Source organism: Balaenoptera borealis, assembly GCF_965194805.1.
Source record: "Balaenoptera borealis genome assembly, chromosome: 3".
NCBI classification, from domain to species: domain Eukaryota; kingdom Metazoa; phylum Chordata; class Mammalia; order Artiodactyla; family Balaenopteridae; genus Balaenoptera; species Balaenoptera borealis.
Window position 1 is genome coordinate 60,693,185 of NC_138866.1, and position 20,172 is coordinate 60,713,356.

General features: G+C 33.3%; 1 protein-coding gene across 14 annotated transcripts in view; it reads right to left on the minus strand.

The window, feature by feature from the left end:
• The window catches only part of MIPOL1 (mirror-image polydactyly 1), a 333,916-nt gene that overhangs the window by 13,738 nt on the left and 300,006 nt on the right, over window positions 1-20,172 (minus strand). For 4 of the 14 annotated variants that reach the window (XR_014242314.1, XM_082384142.1, XM_082384150.1 and 1 more), the window contains one exon: window positions 551-19,324. The exons of the other annotated variants lie outside the window; for them this stretch is intronic. Coding sequence is in view for 3 of the 4 variants with exons in the window: in XM_082384142.1 (XP_082240268.1) it covers window positions 19,258-19,324 (67 nt within the window). In the remaining variant the exon portion in view is untranslated. Of the gene's footprint in view, window positions 1-550; window positions 19,325-20,172 lie in introns of those variants that run through there. 14 annotated transcript variants of the gene reach the window in all.

The window sequence follows — 20,172 nt, forward strand, 5'->3', positions numbered from 1 at the left end:
TCGTTTCTGTGCTAGGGCTTCCTGTAGTTGCGGCAAGCGGGGGCTACTCTTCATCGCGGTGCGCGGGCCTCTCACTGTCGCGGCATCTCTTGTTGCGGAGCACAGGCTCCAGACGCGCAGGCTCAGCAGTTGTGGCTCACGGGCCCAGTTGCTCCGCGGCATGTGGGATCTTCCCAGACCAGGGCTCGAACCCGTGTCCCCTGCATTAGCAGGCAGATTCTCAACCACTGCACCACCAGGGAAGCCCGGGCTGTTATCTTTTAAGAAAGTCTGTATCAAACCAGTGTCTAATGCAGTGCAAATTCCAAGAGAAACAAGGATTTGAGTCTAAGAAGTAAATTAAAATGTTCCATTTGTCAACTCATTATTATTGTGAGCTTATAATTTCCATGAAAAATAATACATATTATGAATTTAAATAACAACATAGTATATAATCAAGTGCTAACATGTAGTAGAAACTAAGCTTCAATAAATGTGATATGAGGGTTGATTCGGGTGGAACCAATAAATGTAGGCAGGGCTGAAGTGGGGAACAATGATGCCCTGATTTGATATTTCTTGTGATAAATGTCCTAACGTCCTAAATGTACTATGCATGTATTCCATAGTTTTTAAAAAACATCTTTATCAAACTAATTTTAATATAATAGTTTAAATAAAATATACTATGTAATAAGGAAATATGTGACTGTAGGAATCTATAAATATTTTGCTATGAATTTTTTATTTTGCTATGAAATTTTCAATTTAATAATGCTGAAGATAGTTATTTTGAGTAGAAGAATTGAGTACTAGTCAAGTTAAATATCATGTTCATATTTTTAAAATTAATATCTAAGCTTATACTCAAATTTATTTTTTTCTTAATGTAATAAAAGATAATGAAGGAAAATCATTTGAATAATTACGTTTGTTGGTAGATGCTATTAAAGAAACTTCAAGTACTATATATACTAACAAATGTAAAATAGATAGCTAGTGGGAAGCAGCCACATAGCACGGAGAGATCAGCTCAGTGCTTTGTGACCGCCTAGAGGGGTGGGATAGGGAAGGTGGGAGGGAGACGCAAGAAGGAGGAGATATGGGGATATATGTATATGTATAGCTGATTCACTTTGTTATAAAGCAGAAACTAACACACCATTGTAAAGCAATTATACTCCAATAAAGATGTTAAAAAATTAAAAAAAAAGAAACTTCAAGTATTCATAAAAGCAGAATTTTAAAAAATGTAAACTTAAAAGTTTTTTGGGAAATACTCTCTGCTGCTTATAAACAACTGGTCTGTTATGAGGGCGGGAAGCAGCCATGGAAATTTTGCTTTTACTTTTAAAAAGAAGCCTTGGAGCGTCTGTGGATTTAGATACATTGAAAGCACTGCAAGATTATGCAAACAGACTGAAGGAAAACAGAGGTCAAAATTAGTCTTTCAAATACATCTCATCATTCCTAATGTAAACTTTTCTTCTAATGATTATTTACTTCTAATAAGGCATAAACTATGCATACATGACAATGTTTGCTAGTAAATGAATCTTAGAAAAGATTTTCAGGAAATAAAATATTCTTTACAATGTACCATTTGTTAAAACAAGGTAATGAACAATAAGATATATAAGTATAAACTGGCTATATATTTATTTAATTTTAAAGTTATCAGAATTAAACCACTCATATTTAAAAGCAAGGCATAGTTGTTTGCCACAATTATTTTGATATATTTCTCTTCTAAGATTATTTTAAACTCAGGAAAGCAAGATTTGGAATGGGAAGAGTTAAAAAACACGAAGCAACAGTAACCCCATTTAGATAAGGGAATAGAGGGGTGGAGCAAGGGAACAATACACTAAAGTGCTTTTCTTTCACAGATCTTGGTTCAAATTAAGGTTAAATTCCACAGGAGGATGTGTTTTCCCCATATGGAGTCTTAAAGGACATGCCTTTGTTTCCAACTTCCCAGAGAAGATATATGTTAACACAAACAAAGCATTTCATAATAAATTTAACTTTTATAGAGTGACTAATGCCCCGTGGAGATAAGGTAGACTCTCAGTCACCTGTGTTTAATCCAGGCTGAAGAAATTATGCCAAGAGCACACTGACAAAACTTTATTCCTTTCGAGAGAATGGCAGTAACGTGGTAGGGAGCAGAAAGGGTCTTGGTTTTAAAAGTCTCATTAGAATGACTCTCCCTTCCTCACTGTGAACACAGTTTAGCATTTATGTACTTTGGAAGGACAAAGAGGTGAGGTAAGCCTGCCAAAATTTGAACCTGGGTTTCTGGGAACCTGTTAGTAGGTCAACTGTTACAAATGTAAGAGAAGCTGCAAAGGAGCGTTAAATACTAGAAATTTGGAAGTTGGACTACAACTTTATTAAAGCCTGCATACTTTTTCTTCTTCTAGATCTCAAGTGAGGTGACATAATGTTAAAAATGCCACAGAGGACTACTATTATTCAATCAAACCAGCCTTTGGTGAAGAATAGGCGTAGGAGGCGGAACAGCATAGAGACAACTCTTTCTGCTAGAAATATTTACAGTTAACAGATAGAAAAATGTCTTTAAAAATTACTTGGGGTCTTATTAACAATAATTTATTAATCTATTTCTTCCTTCTAAGAAAGACAAATTACTTTTGTAAATAGTGCTTTTCTTTCCTCTTCCCCTTTCTTTTATCTGCACATTATTCTTTATTAACTAGATGCCTAATTCTTACGTCCTTATTCTTGCAAAATGTCTCCAAATTTGTGTCTAGGTAATTCACTCATTGACTATATCATCCTTTTTCCATGTGACTTCAATATTGACTTCAGTTGAAGATTGAAGATGTAAAAATTAGTCCTGCGGCATGTGAAAAAAATTCCTTTTGTCAGAGAGAGACAAAAAATCTATTTGTGTCAAACGTACCAAAATATCTGATCATATAGTATACAACATTTAATTTATTTTGTATATTTATGAATTCATCCTTGATGAGAGGTTTAGGAAATCTATTTAAAATTTAAATGAAATAGAGTAACATTTTCCTCTCCCACTCACTAAAAACGGAGACACTGACATAGAAAAAATTTGATTTTAAATTGCTTTATGAGAATCTTGGAAACATCTCTTTAGTTTATTAATCTGCAGGTCACTAATATCGATTCTAGACAAAATTCTTATCATTTATTCCAAGCTACTAATTTCTTTATAGTGCTCAATTTCCTTCTTGTACTCTAAATTAAATTAAAAATATAAACTCCTTTCATCTTTTTATGTTGGCCAGTGACTAACAGAAGAAAAATTTTCTGGTCTTAGACTGCTAAACAAGAGTAAAGAGGTCTATCTTCTCAGGCTATGTAATACCAAATCCAAATTTCAGAAATCAATGAACTATTCAGAGAGGAATACCACAAGGGGGCAGGTGAATCCAGGCTAGGTCCTAGGTAAGAGGGTCTTAGTGTTGGGAATTCTGGCCAAAGGAGGGGGAAAGGTGAAATGAAAATCAGAAACAACTCTAAAGAGAATATTTCTCCATGACCTTAAGCATTATGTCTGGATTGTCCAAGTGAAATTTTATTTAAAATATATCCAAAGACATTTTTTACAATATACCAAGAAAATGAATAAAAGAAACCAAACCAATGTAGTCACACATTGAAAGTGCCTGCTATATTTACGAAGGCCAATAGTATAGTTTTATCAAGAAGAGAAAGGCTATACACAAACTGAGAAGAAATCCAAAATTTACTACAGAGCAATTAGGGTATACTTTGAAAATAAATTACAACCAGATGAAAAAGTATCAAATAATTAAAAAGATATATGAAAAGATACCTTTGCTTCAAAGTGATCTTAATAAGCAACAATTTCATAATAGAAGCATAAACTTTGAATAATAGAGCTATACCAGTTTTTTTTCCCACAGAAAAATTGAAAAATTAATTTCAGACATTTTAGGAAAGATAAAAGCTGCTGCTTAAAAGAATCTGCTTTGATTTTCATTAGAAATTAAACTTAGCCTACCAATAGGAGGCAAAAATTGATGAAAAATTACTTCTCCTAAACAAATACTTAAAATTGACACTAGACATCACCCGTGAGACTGTCAATGACAATATCATCAGTCATATATATATATATATACCTTCTATGCAAAGTAACCAGGATTAATTCTATTTGGTAAAACTGCAAACTATTGACAGCCTCCCTTTTATACTTCACTAAGGAAACACATTTAATTATTTGATGTGGGTAGATAGTGTATTATTTTATCTTTTACAGATTAGTAAAATGAAATGCATAGACCACTGTAGCATAAAATATAGTATAATATATAGTATAAAAGAGTATAACATATAATGTAGTATAATAAAGTGTACAAATCTTGTCTCTTACTGGTGGATTTATTTAGTTCCTAATAAAAATTAGAATCTTTAAAATGCGCTTTTAAGTAGCTTCTCTTATTTATGATAAAATTAACTTCTTATTTAGGCTTCTATCATAATTTTTTATAGTAACATTGTAGAAGTCACTTCTTCTATTATAAATCTGTTGATTGATGAAGACATCTCCTAACAGACTTTAGGGAAAGCTAGTTTTTAGAATCTGGGGCCAAGTTGAGTAATCTTTCTGTTATACTATGATATACTTGGTTTTTTAGTACCACAGAACTTAACACTGGCCAAAATATCATTAAACCTATTTTTAAAAAAATTTATTTTTTATACAGCAGGTTCTTATTAGTTATCTATTTTATACATATTAGTGTATAAATGTCAATCCCAATCTCCCAATTCATCCCACCCCATCCCCCTCCCTTGGTATCCATACCTTTGTTCTCTACATTTGTGTCTCTATTTCTGCCTTGCAAACCGGTTCATCTGTACCATTTTTCTAGATTTCACATATATGCGTTAATATACGATATTTGTTTTTCTCTTTCTGACTTACTTCACTCTGTATGACAGTCACCAGGTCCATCCATGTCTCTACAAATGACCCAATTTCGTTCCTTTTTAAGACATTAAGCCTATTTTTAAAGCAAAGCTCTGGACTCAAATATAAATGTCAATTCTTATGTCACCTTAACAAAGACTATTTTTTTCAAATTCACTCATTCTTCTCTTTGTGTGTATATGTGTATATAAATATACACACATATATAATATATGCTTATACACATAAGCTCACACACACACACATATACACACACACACATATGATGCAATCTGCTGGTGATATTTTAGGTTATTCGTTCTTCTCTTTTCAGTCTGTGAATTAGCTTTCTCTTCCTTGTCTTTCTTTATCCTAAGTAACTGCAGGGTCCTCAGAGGCTTTGTCACCTAAAGGACATGGAAGCAGCTTCTGCAATACTCGAAAATGATAATGCTTTGATTTGTCAATGTGAAAAGTTGGGTGGCTTTTTAAAAGCTGACCAGTCCAGGGCTATTTGCACATAGTAGACATTCAATAAATATTTGTTGATTTGATTTATTCTAGGGTAAAGACTGGGTTACAACTCTTTTTTTTTCTTCAGTGATGTGCTATGATTTAGCCTGTGTACAAATGCATTTATGAGTAACTATTAATGGTCATGGTCATTGAAGATGTTTTAGAGAGAAAAAATATCTAGATCTGCAGGCTGTTAGGAATAGCAATGATTGGGAGTTAAAGTTTAATAAAATACTCTAAGTAGTTATAGATGACAGACACCATAAGACAGGGTCTAACTGAAGTGCATTCTTATAAATTATTTGGAAACAAAGTAGCTACTTCATAGTTTTTGGATCAATCACATGTTGAGGGCTTAAATTTTTGACTCCATATAATAAGGCAAAGGACGTTTTCATTTGAAAAAATTAGGGATTATATTTTGGTGATGAAATTTAGTGAGCATATTAAAGCCACATTATTTCCTTTGGCATATTCTCCCTTGTGAGAGTCACAAAAGTGTTTATGTATGTTTTATTGACAATTGAGAGGTCGTGAACATAAAAAATGAGAATTTCTCTCAAATTTCAAGTCATGTGTAACTTTTAAAGAGTTAAACTCTCTACTCCTATCATTCAAAAGAGCATAATTGATTTATTTCCGTTTCTCGTGACTAACAGCAAAAACTGTTTCTGAGCTTACAACATGTTAAATTTTGGCTCAAGGCAAATTTACAACAGCAAGGTTTATGATAAAATCTGTCAAAACATTAACCATGGTGGCACAAGTTTCAGCTCTTAACAGAAACGGGGAAGCAGGAGCTTAGGAATGGACACATGTTTGTACTTCTAGCTCTGAAAATGCCTGCTTATGTCGTATATGAAAGTTACTCAATTCCTTTTTTTCTCATTTTACCCTAATGTGAAAGTTCTATAAGGTGATTATCTGTTTTAATTAACTGGTTTCAAAGAGATGGGAGATCCTAGGATTAAAGATATAAATCTAAGTAAAAAATTACTAGCTAAGAGAACTTCAGATGTTCAAGACGAAAGCTAAAAATCTATAGCATTTTCACTTATTGTCTGATGAATTTCAAGAAAATCAAGTCTTAACGTAGGTAGTGTCTTACACTTTTTGCTACTTTAAGACAAAGATTATTCATTTGGCCATGTGCCAGCATTTGAGCACTATTCATTAAGATGATTTTAATCTTTCGACATGGGAAACAATGTTGGTAGTTTGGGTTTACTATTTCTTGATGAGGAAAGAAGATGTATGTCCTAGAAAATTACTAACAAAATACTGTTATCAAAAGTGAGTCTTTCTGCTGGCAGTCAATTATAACCAAGATAGTTAAATTTGTGTGTGAGGCACATACTAGAAATAATTTCAGAGAAGGACATACTATCTTGAAAAACATAATTTGATTAGACACAGCTAGGAAAGATGTATAAGAAGAAAGTCTTCTTTAGGGAACTTAAAGGTTTTCAGTGTGTTAATGTCATGGTCACACAAGTAAAGTGCAGTGAATATTCTATGCTTAAGTGTTTCAAAAAGCCTTTGATATTACTGACCTATTTATTGAAGAATGGTAGTCATTTTTAAGCTTTAGAATCTTCCTTCAACAAGGTGCATGATGAAAATTGGTGGAGACTAAAATAGAGATAAAATAAAATTAGTAACTAAATATTAATTTTTGAAGCTGTAGCTTGGTGGGTAATGTTAATGAACAATTTATTTTGGCTCTCAAATATCTTAGAATAGGGCTTAGGTATTGAAAGAATAATAAAGAACCAGAAAATAAAATCTCAAGAAAGCTTATCAAAATAATCGGAATTCAGAAGACTTTAGTTACTTTTAGGAAATAAGGAATTACTGAATTTGAAATCATGATTTAAAGTGGATTGTAGCATTATCAGAAAGCATCCAAACATGCCCACTGCTTTATACATTGCTTGCCTTCTCTCTTTCTTTGAATTTTGACATACTTGGTTCCAGAAAGCAATTTAGTTATTACTGTTGTTCAATAAAGATTTAAATGACCTCTCTTGTGGTCTGGAAATTTTGTGTAAACTTTCCAAGACAACAAAACCACATCTTCACTTCATCATGGAGTGAAATTTCAAACTATGGACTGTATGGGACCAAAATTTAACAGAAACACAAAAACTTCTGATTAAAAAAAAAAACCTAAAAAAAGAAAAACAAAAAAAACCAAACCTAATCAAATCAAACATATTACCCCCTCCCCCCAACCCCAAAACTCTTCACTTTAAATTGATTACAATTACAAGTTAAACTCTTCAGGTAAACTCAATGTTTCACCTGGTAATGTGCCAGGTGCTAGATAATTTGACATAATAGTATATTTTAATACCATTATTTTAAAAAAGGATACTCAAATCTTAATCTTTCAGTGTCATATATATTTTAGAAAGACAGATTACACAGATGTTTATAAAACAAAAATATAGTTTGAAAATTTAGGTTTCATCATTAACAAGAATGATTATTCATTAAGTATTTACCTGTGCAAAGAAATATGAACAAGACTGAATTTCTGACCTCCAGAAGCTGCATGCTAATGGGAGCTAGTACAGGAATAATGAAACAACAGGGAACTTAATAACTGCCCTAATAGAGATGAAGGAAGGGCTATAAATCATACAGAACAGAGATTAACTTCTACTTGGTGGTGGGGTGGAGGTGGGGAATTAGGGAAAGCTTCGTGTTAGGAGGTGGTATAAAAGTGTTCTTGAAGGATGAATTGGATTTAAACTCATGAAGTGAATATGACAGAGTAGAGGATTAAAAATGGCAAATGAATTAAATAATAGAAGTATAGAGTAGGAACTGAAACGGGGAGTAGCATAGGGTCTAAGGTATTAGTACGAATGAGTCACTTTTATTAATATTCTTGTCATCCACAGAAAAACAAACTAACATATCAGAACCTCGATGTATGATTTGGGCAATTGGTTCTTTTAGAAAATTCCAAAATGGGCCCAGAAAACTTGCACACAGGCACTCTTCATTCTTTGATTCTAGAAATGATAAAGTCACTGTTTGTCTTATTGCAACTTAAAGACAATAATATCTGCAATATTTAAACTTACAGTCCACAAGGTAGCTATAATTCTTGAAAAAGTTGTTGCAATTTTTATAAAAGAAGAAATAAAGTGATTATATGACATGATTGAGGTCTTAATTGAAAGGAAACTGATTTCAAGTTTTTCTTATTTGACAAACGAGATTACATATTCACGTTCCTCTACGTCACCTAAATAAAAGTATATAATTACTCTTCATAGTATGACCATAATTTAAGAAAATAAGATGCAAAAAGCAAATCTAATTTTGTAAAGTGGTAAGACTATGATGTAAGACATTAGTAATCAGTGTACACATTCAAGTAGAGTAATTCTTCAAAGCAATAACACTGAGACATTTTATGTCAAATTATTATATCGCTGTTCAAACTATATTTGAATTTTCTCCTCCAGAATTATCTTCAGGACTTGTTTATAAGTTGGGGGAAAAAATTCAGTCTCCTCTCTTTTAGTCACCTGGTTTTTGCTTCAAAACAGTATGTTCAGAAGCAAAACGAAGCTTAGAGATTTAAAATCTAACTTGTCTTTAAAAAGCCAGTGTGTACATAATCTATATGGGTTTGAGAAACATTCTTTGTGACATTATCAGGAGGATCTCCCTAAGCAACAAAAACTGTTGGCATGGAAGAAAAGTCCACATGAGACAAAGTATATTTGACTGGTGCATTTGGCAGCTCTTACCTTTTCAAATATTACGTAATTTTGGTTTCTCTATTTTATGCAAAGCTCCTAAGTTTTAAAACAAGTATACATTTTGAAGTTTCTGTTACAGTAGCTGTGATTTTTTGAAATAAAAGCCACTTCTTAATTTAAGCTTTCTTAGGTGCTACCTTGGTTTGTTTCTTTATTTTTCATACATGTTATGAACGCTACTATTGAGGGGATCAGTTGGAATAGACAGGCAGGAGCATCTTACTTTCCGAAAGACATATGGTTTTATTTATAAAGCCAGAAATGTTGATTGCTGCTGTTTTCTAAGTCTTACCTTACATGGAACCAGTGTTAAAAGTTCGTTAGCTAGAGCTTAACAACACAATGGCTGAAGGAATGGAGTTACCACACAAGTGTTTAAATTCCATGCTGGATCCCTAGCTACAACAGAGAAGAAAGTTCAAACAACAAAAACAGAGTTGCAACGTCTGAACTTGTGTGTCACGGATACCTCTTACTCATCACCAGGCAGCTCTTATTCAGGGCAACCAGGCCCTCCCAAGCAACATGGTTAATTGAATAAGGATTCTGAACCTTTTGGCTGCAGATAAACCAAAGTGGCACATGGCTCATAACTCAAACATTTCATTTTAGGCAGCTGTTAGTTTTCTTGCCCAGGCTAATTTGGATTGTTCAATCATTTTCTTTTCTCTAATGAAAAACTGCTTGTAGTTACTGTTGGGGACAAACGGCTGCAATTACGGATCTTGGAAGGTAAATTTATTACCTACTCATTTTAATCATGTATACAAGTGATACTAAATTCAGAACATTTTATTAGTAGTATAATTATACCTCTGTGTGTGTGTGTAAATTTAGTAACATTCAGCCCTGACTGGAGTTTCCTACTACGATGGACCTGGAACCTCCCACAGTGAGCAACTAAAAATGTTGGACAGAAAATTACAAACATCTCCTCAAATGCATCATGATGTTGGCAAGTTGCTAAGGAATACTCAGAGGCCAAAACCTAAGTTAAACTGGGAACCCTTAATGGTATGTGAAGCATGAAGGGCAGTTTTTACCTTGAGAGCATTTGACTTATGATAGAGGTGAAGTTGAGCTTTGGTGTTCATGGCCTCCTAATGGAGTACGGGATAGGGGATAAAGTCCAGGGCCCACCCACGAAGAGAAATCTTAGACTATGAATGGAGGATAGAAAAAAATATTCCCCTTATGAATTTTATAAACACAAGCTAGCCCTCATGTGGATTTTCATCCCAGATTATTATTTAAGTGGCCCAATAAAATTCAAATTAAGATTTTAAAGTGTGCTAAGGCCTGTACATGTTCCCAGGCAGAAGCAAATGCAAAGCCTCTATGAAGGGACCCACCTTCAACTCAGGACTGAAAAGACCCACAGAGACTAATCCTAAGACATATAAGCTCACATTCATGAATCAGTAAACATCTAAAGAAACAAGGCAAGATAAATGTAGCTAGCAGAAATAATCTCAAAACTGGAGCAGTAAATACTTGAGATTTAAAAATAATCAGAAGTATAGAATAAGCACATTTAAAACATATAAGAAAATTAAAAAGGGGTTGAAAATATGAGATAGAAACGAGACAACAAAAATGATCAAATGGATTTGGGAATGAACAAAATATAACTTCCTGCAATGAAAAATATAATAACAGAAATTAAAAACTCACTGGAATTCTGCTTCCAGACAGAACAGAGTCGTTCATGGCAGACCAACTCTCCTGCCAAGGAACAACTAGTAAAGCTGGACAAAATACATAACATATTTGTTTAAAAGTATCAGAGAGGGGCTGAAACAAAGAAAACTAGAGGAACTAAGATTCCAGAGAAGAGAGAACTGAGAGGTAAACTGATGGTCTGCAGCTGCTCTTCCCCTGAAGGCATTTGCTGGCTCTAGGTTCGTCCTGGCAGAAGACTGCTGCTAGGGACAGGGAAACCAGCAGAGCTTTTGGCAATCTTTCAGGGCTGGAGCGACAGACCGGGAGAACCAAAGGGGTCTGAAACACATGCCTAGTTTCCCCTTCAAAGTATTTGGCAAATTCTGGGCTGTCCTAAGTGGGAGGTGAAAAAAGCTCAGATGAGAATATCTAAAAGGACTGGAGTGAAGATATTACCTTCACTGTTGAAAGCCTAGTGAGCCACCCCATAGGAAAAGAGGCAAACCAGAGAAAACAGCCTCACTCAAACTGCAACCCCACTTCAACTCAGCATACCTGACTGGATTAAGGTGCTTAGCTTCCACTCAATCTTTCCAATAGAGGAAAGGCTAAGCCCTCTCTGGTGGAAAACAAAATCACCTGGAGGATCAGGATGTCTTACATTAAATCAACAATTGATAGGCATGCCAAGAGACAGGACCATGCATCTAGACACCTAGAAACAAAACAGACAATAGAGAAAGACCCATGGGTGATTCAGATGTTGGAGTTGGCAGACATGGATTTTTAAGTACTATTTTACAGTAACTAAGTTACTATAGTTTCTTATAGTTATAAGCAAAGGGGAGACAATATATTTAGAAAGATGAGTATTTCACCAGAGAATTGAAATGTACCAAAAACATCAAGAGGAGACTGTAGAATTAAAAAATACAAAATCTGCAATTAAGAATTGAATAGATGGCTTTAACAGCAGAAGACAGGATTAGTGAAATAAAAGACAGGTAATTTTGAAAATTCAAAACTAATGCACATAGAGAAAAAAATGGAAAATACAGAAGAGATATGCAGGAACACAGTGAAAAAAATATAAAAAATATATAATTGGAGTCACAGAAGGAGGGGGAAAAAGATACTGAGCAAAGATTTTCTAAAACTGACAAACAATATGAAGTCAGAGACTTAATAGGTCTATGAACTCAAGCAAAGAACATCACATCTAGGCACAAAATAAAACTGCCAAACAAAACGAAACAAAACAAAACAACCCCCAAAACCCAACAACGAAAAAGATCTAAAAAGCAATCAGAGAAAACAGAGATTTTACTTTCAGGAGAAGAACATTAAGACTGACAGCTGATTTCCCAACAGGGGAGAGGGAAGCTAGACATTAAGAAGATGACATTTTAAAAGAGTTATAGGAGAAGTTTTACTTTTGGCCATGATGGAATAACAGGGACCACATTTAACCTCCCCACCTTAAAAAACCAACCAACCAACCAACCGAACAAACAAAAACCAAAACCAAAACCAAAACCCCAAAACAAAACAAAAAAAGAAAAAGACCCACCAAAACCAAAGCAACAACAACAACAAAAACAACAGTGGGAATACCTGAATCAATGTTTTTGTACTTTGGACAACAGGCAGCACAGGACAGTGATCCCAGAGAGAAGGGAAAGAAATGGAGTCCTAAGATTACCCCAGTTTATCATATGGCAAGTTTACAGAGCAGAGTATAGGAGGGGGAACAAAACAGAGCCTGGCAGCTTCCCTGAGTCGAGAACATAAGAGTTGGGAATTTGGGGAGGCCAAGGTGGTTAGAATTTGCAATCAAGAGTATTGGAGAGGGGAATTCTGGAACAAAAATTGCTGCACAGAGAGAGAGAGAGTGAGAGAGTGAGTGGGCTCTGGAGAGCTACAGAGCATTCCTTGAGTCTTCCTCTGAGTATGGACAAGCATATGTGTGTAAGTAAACTACCAAGGCTAAGGTAAGAACCGCCAGAAAGGCGCAGGCAGAACAATGACCAAAACTCACACATGGTTATGACCAGTCAGAGCAGAGAAAACTCCTACTGCACAGGGCATCAGGTATTCAGAGGGCGATTGCCTGAGCTGTGGGGGGAATCAGCCCTAGACTAAAGGCGCTCTGGTCCCACCTACTGAACCTCTCTCTCTTTCGTCTCTCTCTCTGTGTCTTTCTCTGTGTGTGTGTGTGTCTCTCCCTCTCTCTGCGTCTCTCTGTCTCTCTCTTTCTTCCTCTGTGTCTCAAAACTGTTTCCAAATAATGTAACTGCATCCCTGAAGAAAGTCTGAAAGTTTTCAATGAGAAACAAAAATATCTAACACCCAACAAATTAAAATTCACAATGACTGGCATCCAAAAAAAGTTATCAGGCATACAAAGCAGAAAAATACAAGTCATGATTGCACAGCACAGGGAAACAGTCATTATTTTGTAATAACTTTAAATGGAGTATGATCTATAAAACATTGAACCACTATGTTGTACACCTGAAACTAATATAATATTATAAATCAACTATACTTCAACTAAAAAAATATAATTCATGATAAAGAAATCAATAGAAACAGACTTGGAAGTAGAACAGATAATAGAATTAACAGACAAGGACATTAAAACAGTTCTTATGACTGTATTTTTTATATTCCAGAAGATAAGGTAAAGCATGAAAAAATTAAGGAGAGAGATGAAAGACATTAAAAGGCCCCAATTTTCACTTTTAGAGACGAAAAATATGTCTGTGAAGAAAAAGGCTCTGGATGGGATTAAGAAGAGCACATTAGACACTGCAAAAGAAAAGTCTGGTAAATTTAAAGACAAAACAATAGAAACTATCCAAAATAAAACACCCAGAGGAAAAAGAGACCTTCCCCAAAATGAACAAAGAATGAATGAGCTGTAGGACAATCTCAAGTGGCCTAATATATATTAAATAGAAGTTCCATTAAAGAGGAAAGAGGAAAGAGTTTGAGGACAAAAAATATTGAAAAAAATAATAGCCAAAATTTTAAAAAATTGATAAAGATTATAAACACACAGTTCAGGAAGTTCAACAAATCATAAGCACAGAAGCATGCAGAAATTTATAACACATCACAATCAAATTGGCTAAAACAAGTGATAAAGGGAAAACCCTTAAAGCAGCCAAAGGATATATGTACAGAGAACAAAAATAAAAACGACAGCAGGAACAAAGCAAGCCAGAAACAGTAGAGCAACATCTGAAAATATTTTTCAAAAAGTTAACCTAGAATTCTATAGCCAGCAAAAAACTTTTCTTTTTCACAAAATGAAGGCACCAAAAAAAAAGAGAGAGAGAGAGAGAGAGATATTTTCAAACATACAAAAGCTGAAAGAATTCATTACTTACAGCCCTGCATTGTATAAAAGATAAATACTTCAGGAAGAAAGAAAATGGTAACAGGTGGAAACTTGGATCTACATAAAGAAGAGCACCAGAAATGGTAAATACGTGGGTAAATATAAAATAAGGTTGTTCTTACTTTTTAAATCACCTTAAAAAATAGTTGATTGTTTAAAGCAAAAACAATAACAAAATTATTATTGTATACCTATGTAGAAGTAAAATGTATGACAATATCCCAAAGGCCATACATGGTGAGACAATTTTTTTACACAGTAATATGACAGTTTAGATATTACCAGTTTATAGAAACTTTACCCCAAAATTCCTACTGACCACCCCACCCTGGTCCTCTTTTAGCCATGTACCTTAAGCTTTAAATTCTAAGCTCACTACAGGTGATAGAGTGTTACATAGTCTGTTTATATTTACCTTATCTTGATTGAATAATCAAACACAACAGTAGCAATGTTTTTAGATTTCAGCTATTGGTTACAGCAAAATTCCACATACAAATTCCAAAATTAGTAGAGGTGCCTTGTAGTAGATTTGAATCAGTCTACTATTTTTTAATTAAGAGAATTTGATTTCCCTTCTTAGGTTCTTTTTAACCATGTTTACCAAAAATACTATTTCTCTTTAATATTTTACTCCTGCAAGTAGTAAGATACCTAATATATTTGTTCATAATGAATTTTATCTTCATTAAACTTGTCAGGAAAGTCAGACACAGTTTGACAGTGAAATTAATCTGTTTCCTTACTGCAGTATATTTTATAGGCATATTTAGTACAGTGTCTTCAGGACTGAACACTTATAAGTTTGATTAAATGTATAATAACTGCATTGAAATGTGTAGGATTTGCAGTAGAGAGTTTATATGACTAAAAAGTAAATATATATTTCAGATATCTGAGTTTGTGCATTAAAATGCACCTTTGTTAATAATCTGATAGTCAAGAAACTGGTGGCTTCCAAAGTACAAGCATTCTCCAAAACTATATTTAGAAAACAATATACATTAGAAAACAATATACAATAAACATTAAAAATAAGTGTATTAAGTATATTAAGATTTCTGCAAAGAAATATCAATAGGACACAATATTTTAATGATTCTTAAAAATATACATTTATCATTGTCCAATTCTATTTATGAAATCCTACATTAAAAATAACTTCAACCTTTATAAATTTAACTTAAAGTACATAATAAAAAAGAAAAGAAAACCTTTCCAAAAAAAAGTTATTCTAGTACAAGGATTACAAAAAATTTGGTAACTTGAGATGCTATTCTGGAACGTATGCTACTAGTTCAAATGTGCAAGCTCCAACTTAACAAATGTTTAAAATATTTGAGTTTTTAAAACAGTGCCAAAATAAACCACATCGTTTCTAGAGATGACATATTTAGCTAAGCACGAGCAATATCAATCTTTCAGCCATTTCATGTATTTATTTAAAAGCCTCAGAAACCACATGCATTTGTAATAAAAGATGAACAAAATGCTGAAATCACTGAAGCCTAACAATTGACTTATAAATCAATTTTTTAGAAAGACAAATGTATTTGTGTGTGTAGGTGTCTGTGTATTTATATATCTATATATATCTCAATACGAATAGATAGACAGGTTAGCTGAAAATAGTAGTTATCAACAACACAATAATGTCTTGTGAAAAATTGGGGTTCTATACAAACCTTATGCCAGAAGACAAATGTATAGGCCATGGCTATTTTATCATTATAATGCCTCACTAGTCATGAGTATTTAAAGACAGACACTTCAATAATTATCTTTAAAAATACACTATCTACAAAATGGTTTTTTATGCAACTTTATTTAATATTAAAACTATAAATTTTTAATATTCTAACTCTTTTTGTGCAATAAACTGATTCTATTGGTAAGTGACCTGATAAGAAGATTCATCAGTTTATTTGAATACGGAAATATACAAAGGATCAACTTTCTCACTGAAAAAAGAAAAATATTTTAAATAATTTTAACATAATGGCTTATTTATAAACGTAGAATGAAACTTTCTCACATATTAATAATTAACTAATAACTTCGCTATAACTGCTTAGGCTTTGCTTATAAGCAACTCAGGCTATTTTTTATCAACAATGAATTGTCACAATATCCTAATTAGTGAAGGCTAAGGCTAAGGCTGCCACTATAACACTATAGGGAGGTAGTAATAATGTGATGCTATTTGCATATGCAGCTCATATTATAGTACTTCATTGAAAGAAATGTGTAGAAAATTCACACATATATGTATAAAAGAAATGGTACAATAATAAAATAAATTGCAGGAGTTAAAATCTTTGATTTTTAATTTTTTTTTTATGAAAGGTCTGGAGACCTACGGTTGCATGGAGTTTAGTCTTAAGACCTCAGCTTTAAGTCCTAGCCAATCCTTGGCAAATTCCTAGCCCCGCTGAGAGTGTTTCCTTGCTTGCAAAATGTACTACTACTACTACTAAAATTACTATCATCATTATCATTATTACGTGGTTGATATATATAATATATTGTTATTATTATATGATTGTTGATAGGATCAAATAAAAATACAGATGGGAAAGGACTTTGTAAATCATCAAGTGCTACACGTTTATATGATCTTTTCTGCTTTTCCTCTGAACTACTTATTTTTTACAAGGGAAAGTAAATTCTCATGTTACTATAGGAATTAGACTTGATGTTTAAAGTAAACTCAAAGCAACCTCTCTGGGCAGTGGTGGAATACTTCAGATGTTGCATTATAATTGAATATGTAAAGAACTGATCTTCAGTGGGTAAGCTTATTCCTTCATACAACCCTCCCCGCCCCCCCAAAAAAAGACTACTTGAAGCATTTGTAATTTTGTAGACAACTCATTTTCAAGGGGATGTGGTAATTGGGGGAGTTTACCTACACTGAGCAATAGTAGATGTTAGAATTGTTTTGTAAATTTAACGTTATAATATCAAATTCTATAACAGTTCTGGATATTGATTATAGGAACTAGTTGTGCTAATCTGATTGTATAGTTATAAAAAGAGATGTTTGGAAATTGTAAAATGTCTTTATTCTACACTTTGTGTTTTATAAAACCTCAAGCGAAATAACTCAATAAAGGTTTGTCTGTTCTTCAGGAATAAACTGAAAATTCAAGTTTACTTGTGATTTATTTGAAGAGGATTCAGGAATGGACTATTTTGTGACAAGAACTGTTTCTCTTTACTTACCCGCATGACTTGAAAGGTGCTCTTCCTTCACATAGGGAGCTGTTACATGTTTCAGTTAGAGCTCAGAGAGAAGACTACATGCATGACCAAATTATTCCAAATTTGTATAGTTATATAGTCACTGGTTTGTGAGAGGCTATAATTCTCTTTAGGACTGTAGAGTAAATCCAGTTAGTTTATTTTTAACCCCTATCGTTCCTTATTTTCTAATTCTCATAGTTAAAAAAAAATTTTTAAGTAGGCAACATGAGTAAATTCTAAATTTGAACTCAGTGGGATGAGTCTATCAGTTAATTCAATGGATTTAATAAGAAAGAAATAGAGCTTGTTTGCATCATGATTCTTTTGTTACCCTATGGTAAAGCACCTTTATCATAGAGTAAAAAAAGTTCAAAGGCATAATCTCCAATGGTGTTAATAAATTATTCTGTACTTGTCCTGAAAACAGGCAATGGTAGATTTAGTTCAATCTCAAAGATAAATTAAAAAATTGTATGGACTTAGAAAATTTTTCACTTGCCTACAAAATTTTCACTAATTCCATCTCTACTTGTCAATTTCATCCTGCTGCGTTCATATTTATTTTCTATCAGCTTCTCATCTATTCAATCTAAAAATAAATTTTTTTTCCTATAGCCAAATACATGAATCTTAGTTTTATTCAAAATTTCATATGATTAGAAGTGACTGCCATGATGTAATTATTTTAAATTATCCCTTAAATTAAAAAAAAGTAGGTATCCTGAACCAAATCGCAGGTTTACTTTTTTCCCCAAGTCTTTATATTTTTAATTATAATTTTATTCTATATTATATATTAGATTCCCCTCCTCCATTACAAAAATTCAAATGATAATCTAAATAAAGATAATAAAAAAGAATACTTAATATGTTTGATGGGCTCTTGCCTTTTAGCATCATGCTGGCACATGCTAATTTTCAAGCCAAAAGTATCCCAGCCTATTAGACAGACTTGGCAATTTCTACAGCTTAAATAGAGTTTAGATCATTATTCAGACCCAACATTAAAAAAATATTGACACCATGAATTTCTAAGTACACATTAACAATACCCTTTTTATTGAAAACAGTGTGCATTATTTGTAGTGAAAGAAAAATCATGCCTTTGATTAATGTAATTTTAATATACCAAACTCTTATTAAGGCAGATTACACATTTGATTCTTGGTATCTATACTTAATATTCTTTAAAACTAACAAAGATTACATGCATGCATTGAAGGAGGACTATATACTCTTATGTATGTGTTTCTCTCATTGGTTAAGAAATAAACTCTACATTGAAAAATGTATGTATTTGAAGTTTTGACCTAACACAGTGGATTAAGGTTTAGGCAATATTTACTTTGCTGTATTTTGATTCAGAAAGGGCCATATGTGAAGATATGATCCTGACCAACTTTACTATGTTTCTATAATGGTCTTTCAGCAAAAATCTTTATATTAAATACAGTGAGATATAAAATAGTTACAAAATAAGCTGCAACTTTATAGCTACCCATTGGTAAAAGTCTGTAGTTAATACATTTGGATAAATAACTCAAGTCAGCAGCAAAGTGGTTAAACATTTGTGATTTGATTTTATCTCAGCTTGGAATGTGGTTGGAGTGTCCCACTTCTAACAACTGTTTGCTAAGTTAAGGCTTTAGTGTTTACACAGTGTTGAATGAAGCAGCCTGGTCACCAGATGTGATTGCTTCCCCAGACTGTCGTTTTTTTCTCAGTCAGATCACTGTCCTCATGGTCCCTGTTCCAACCTTCTTCCTCAGGACGTCCACCAGCCTTTCCAACCTAAGTTGGGGGCAGGGGGGGCAGGAGGGAAAAAAATGATTATAAAAAGTGCAATTATTGTCAGGAATGTTTTGGCTGAAAAAGAACAGTATTTGCCTGTGACCAAGCACTCTTGGTAGTCATGTTAAGAAACAAAGCATTACTGTAAGTGAGAGACACGGGTGCAGAGTGCCAAGTATTTGAGGTTAAAAAAACAGCAAAAACACAAACTTTAACCCAGATCTTCAGATTATGTCAGCATTAGATGCTACATGAAAAATCTAAGATACTCATTTTAATACATTTACCTACTTGCATTACGGTTATGAATGAAGTCATTACTATGCAATGACAAGATGGCATATTAAACGTAGAGCAGTTTCAAACTGATTTTCACCAAGAGTACATATTTCAATACATAAATACTATCAGCCTTAGATCTGTTACCTAGCTAACTAAGTAACATATTGGTATACTGTACAACTGTTATGCATTAAATTTCTTCTGTTTAAAGCCAGGTATTAGGTGGCTAGGTTGGAACAACTTGATATCTCAATGGTATGAATATAACTTAAATGTATAAAAATGATTTGATGCTAACAAAACCAGACTTTCTGTACTACATTTTAAAAGTTTCTATTCCTGAGTAATATAAATAGGCTAGCAATGACTACATATGCTTCTGAGTCAAAGATAAGTGATTTTTCAGTTGATTAAAAACTCACCAATTATACTGAAAATAGAGTCAAAAATTCAGAAGTCATTCGGTAGGTTCTTAGACTACTCTATGGGAGGGAAATCCCGTTCATTGAATGAGTGAGAGTTTTGCTTGACAAAAGATGATGGAATCAGATCATTAATTTTTTTTT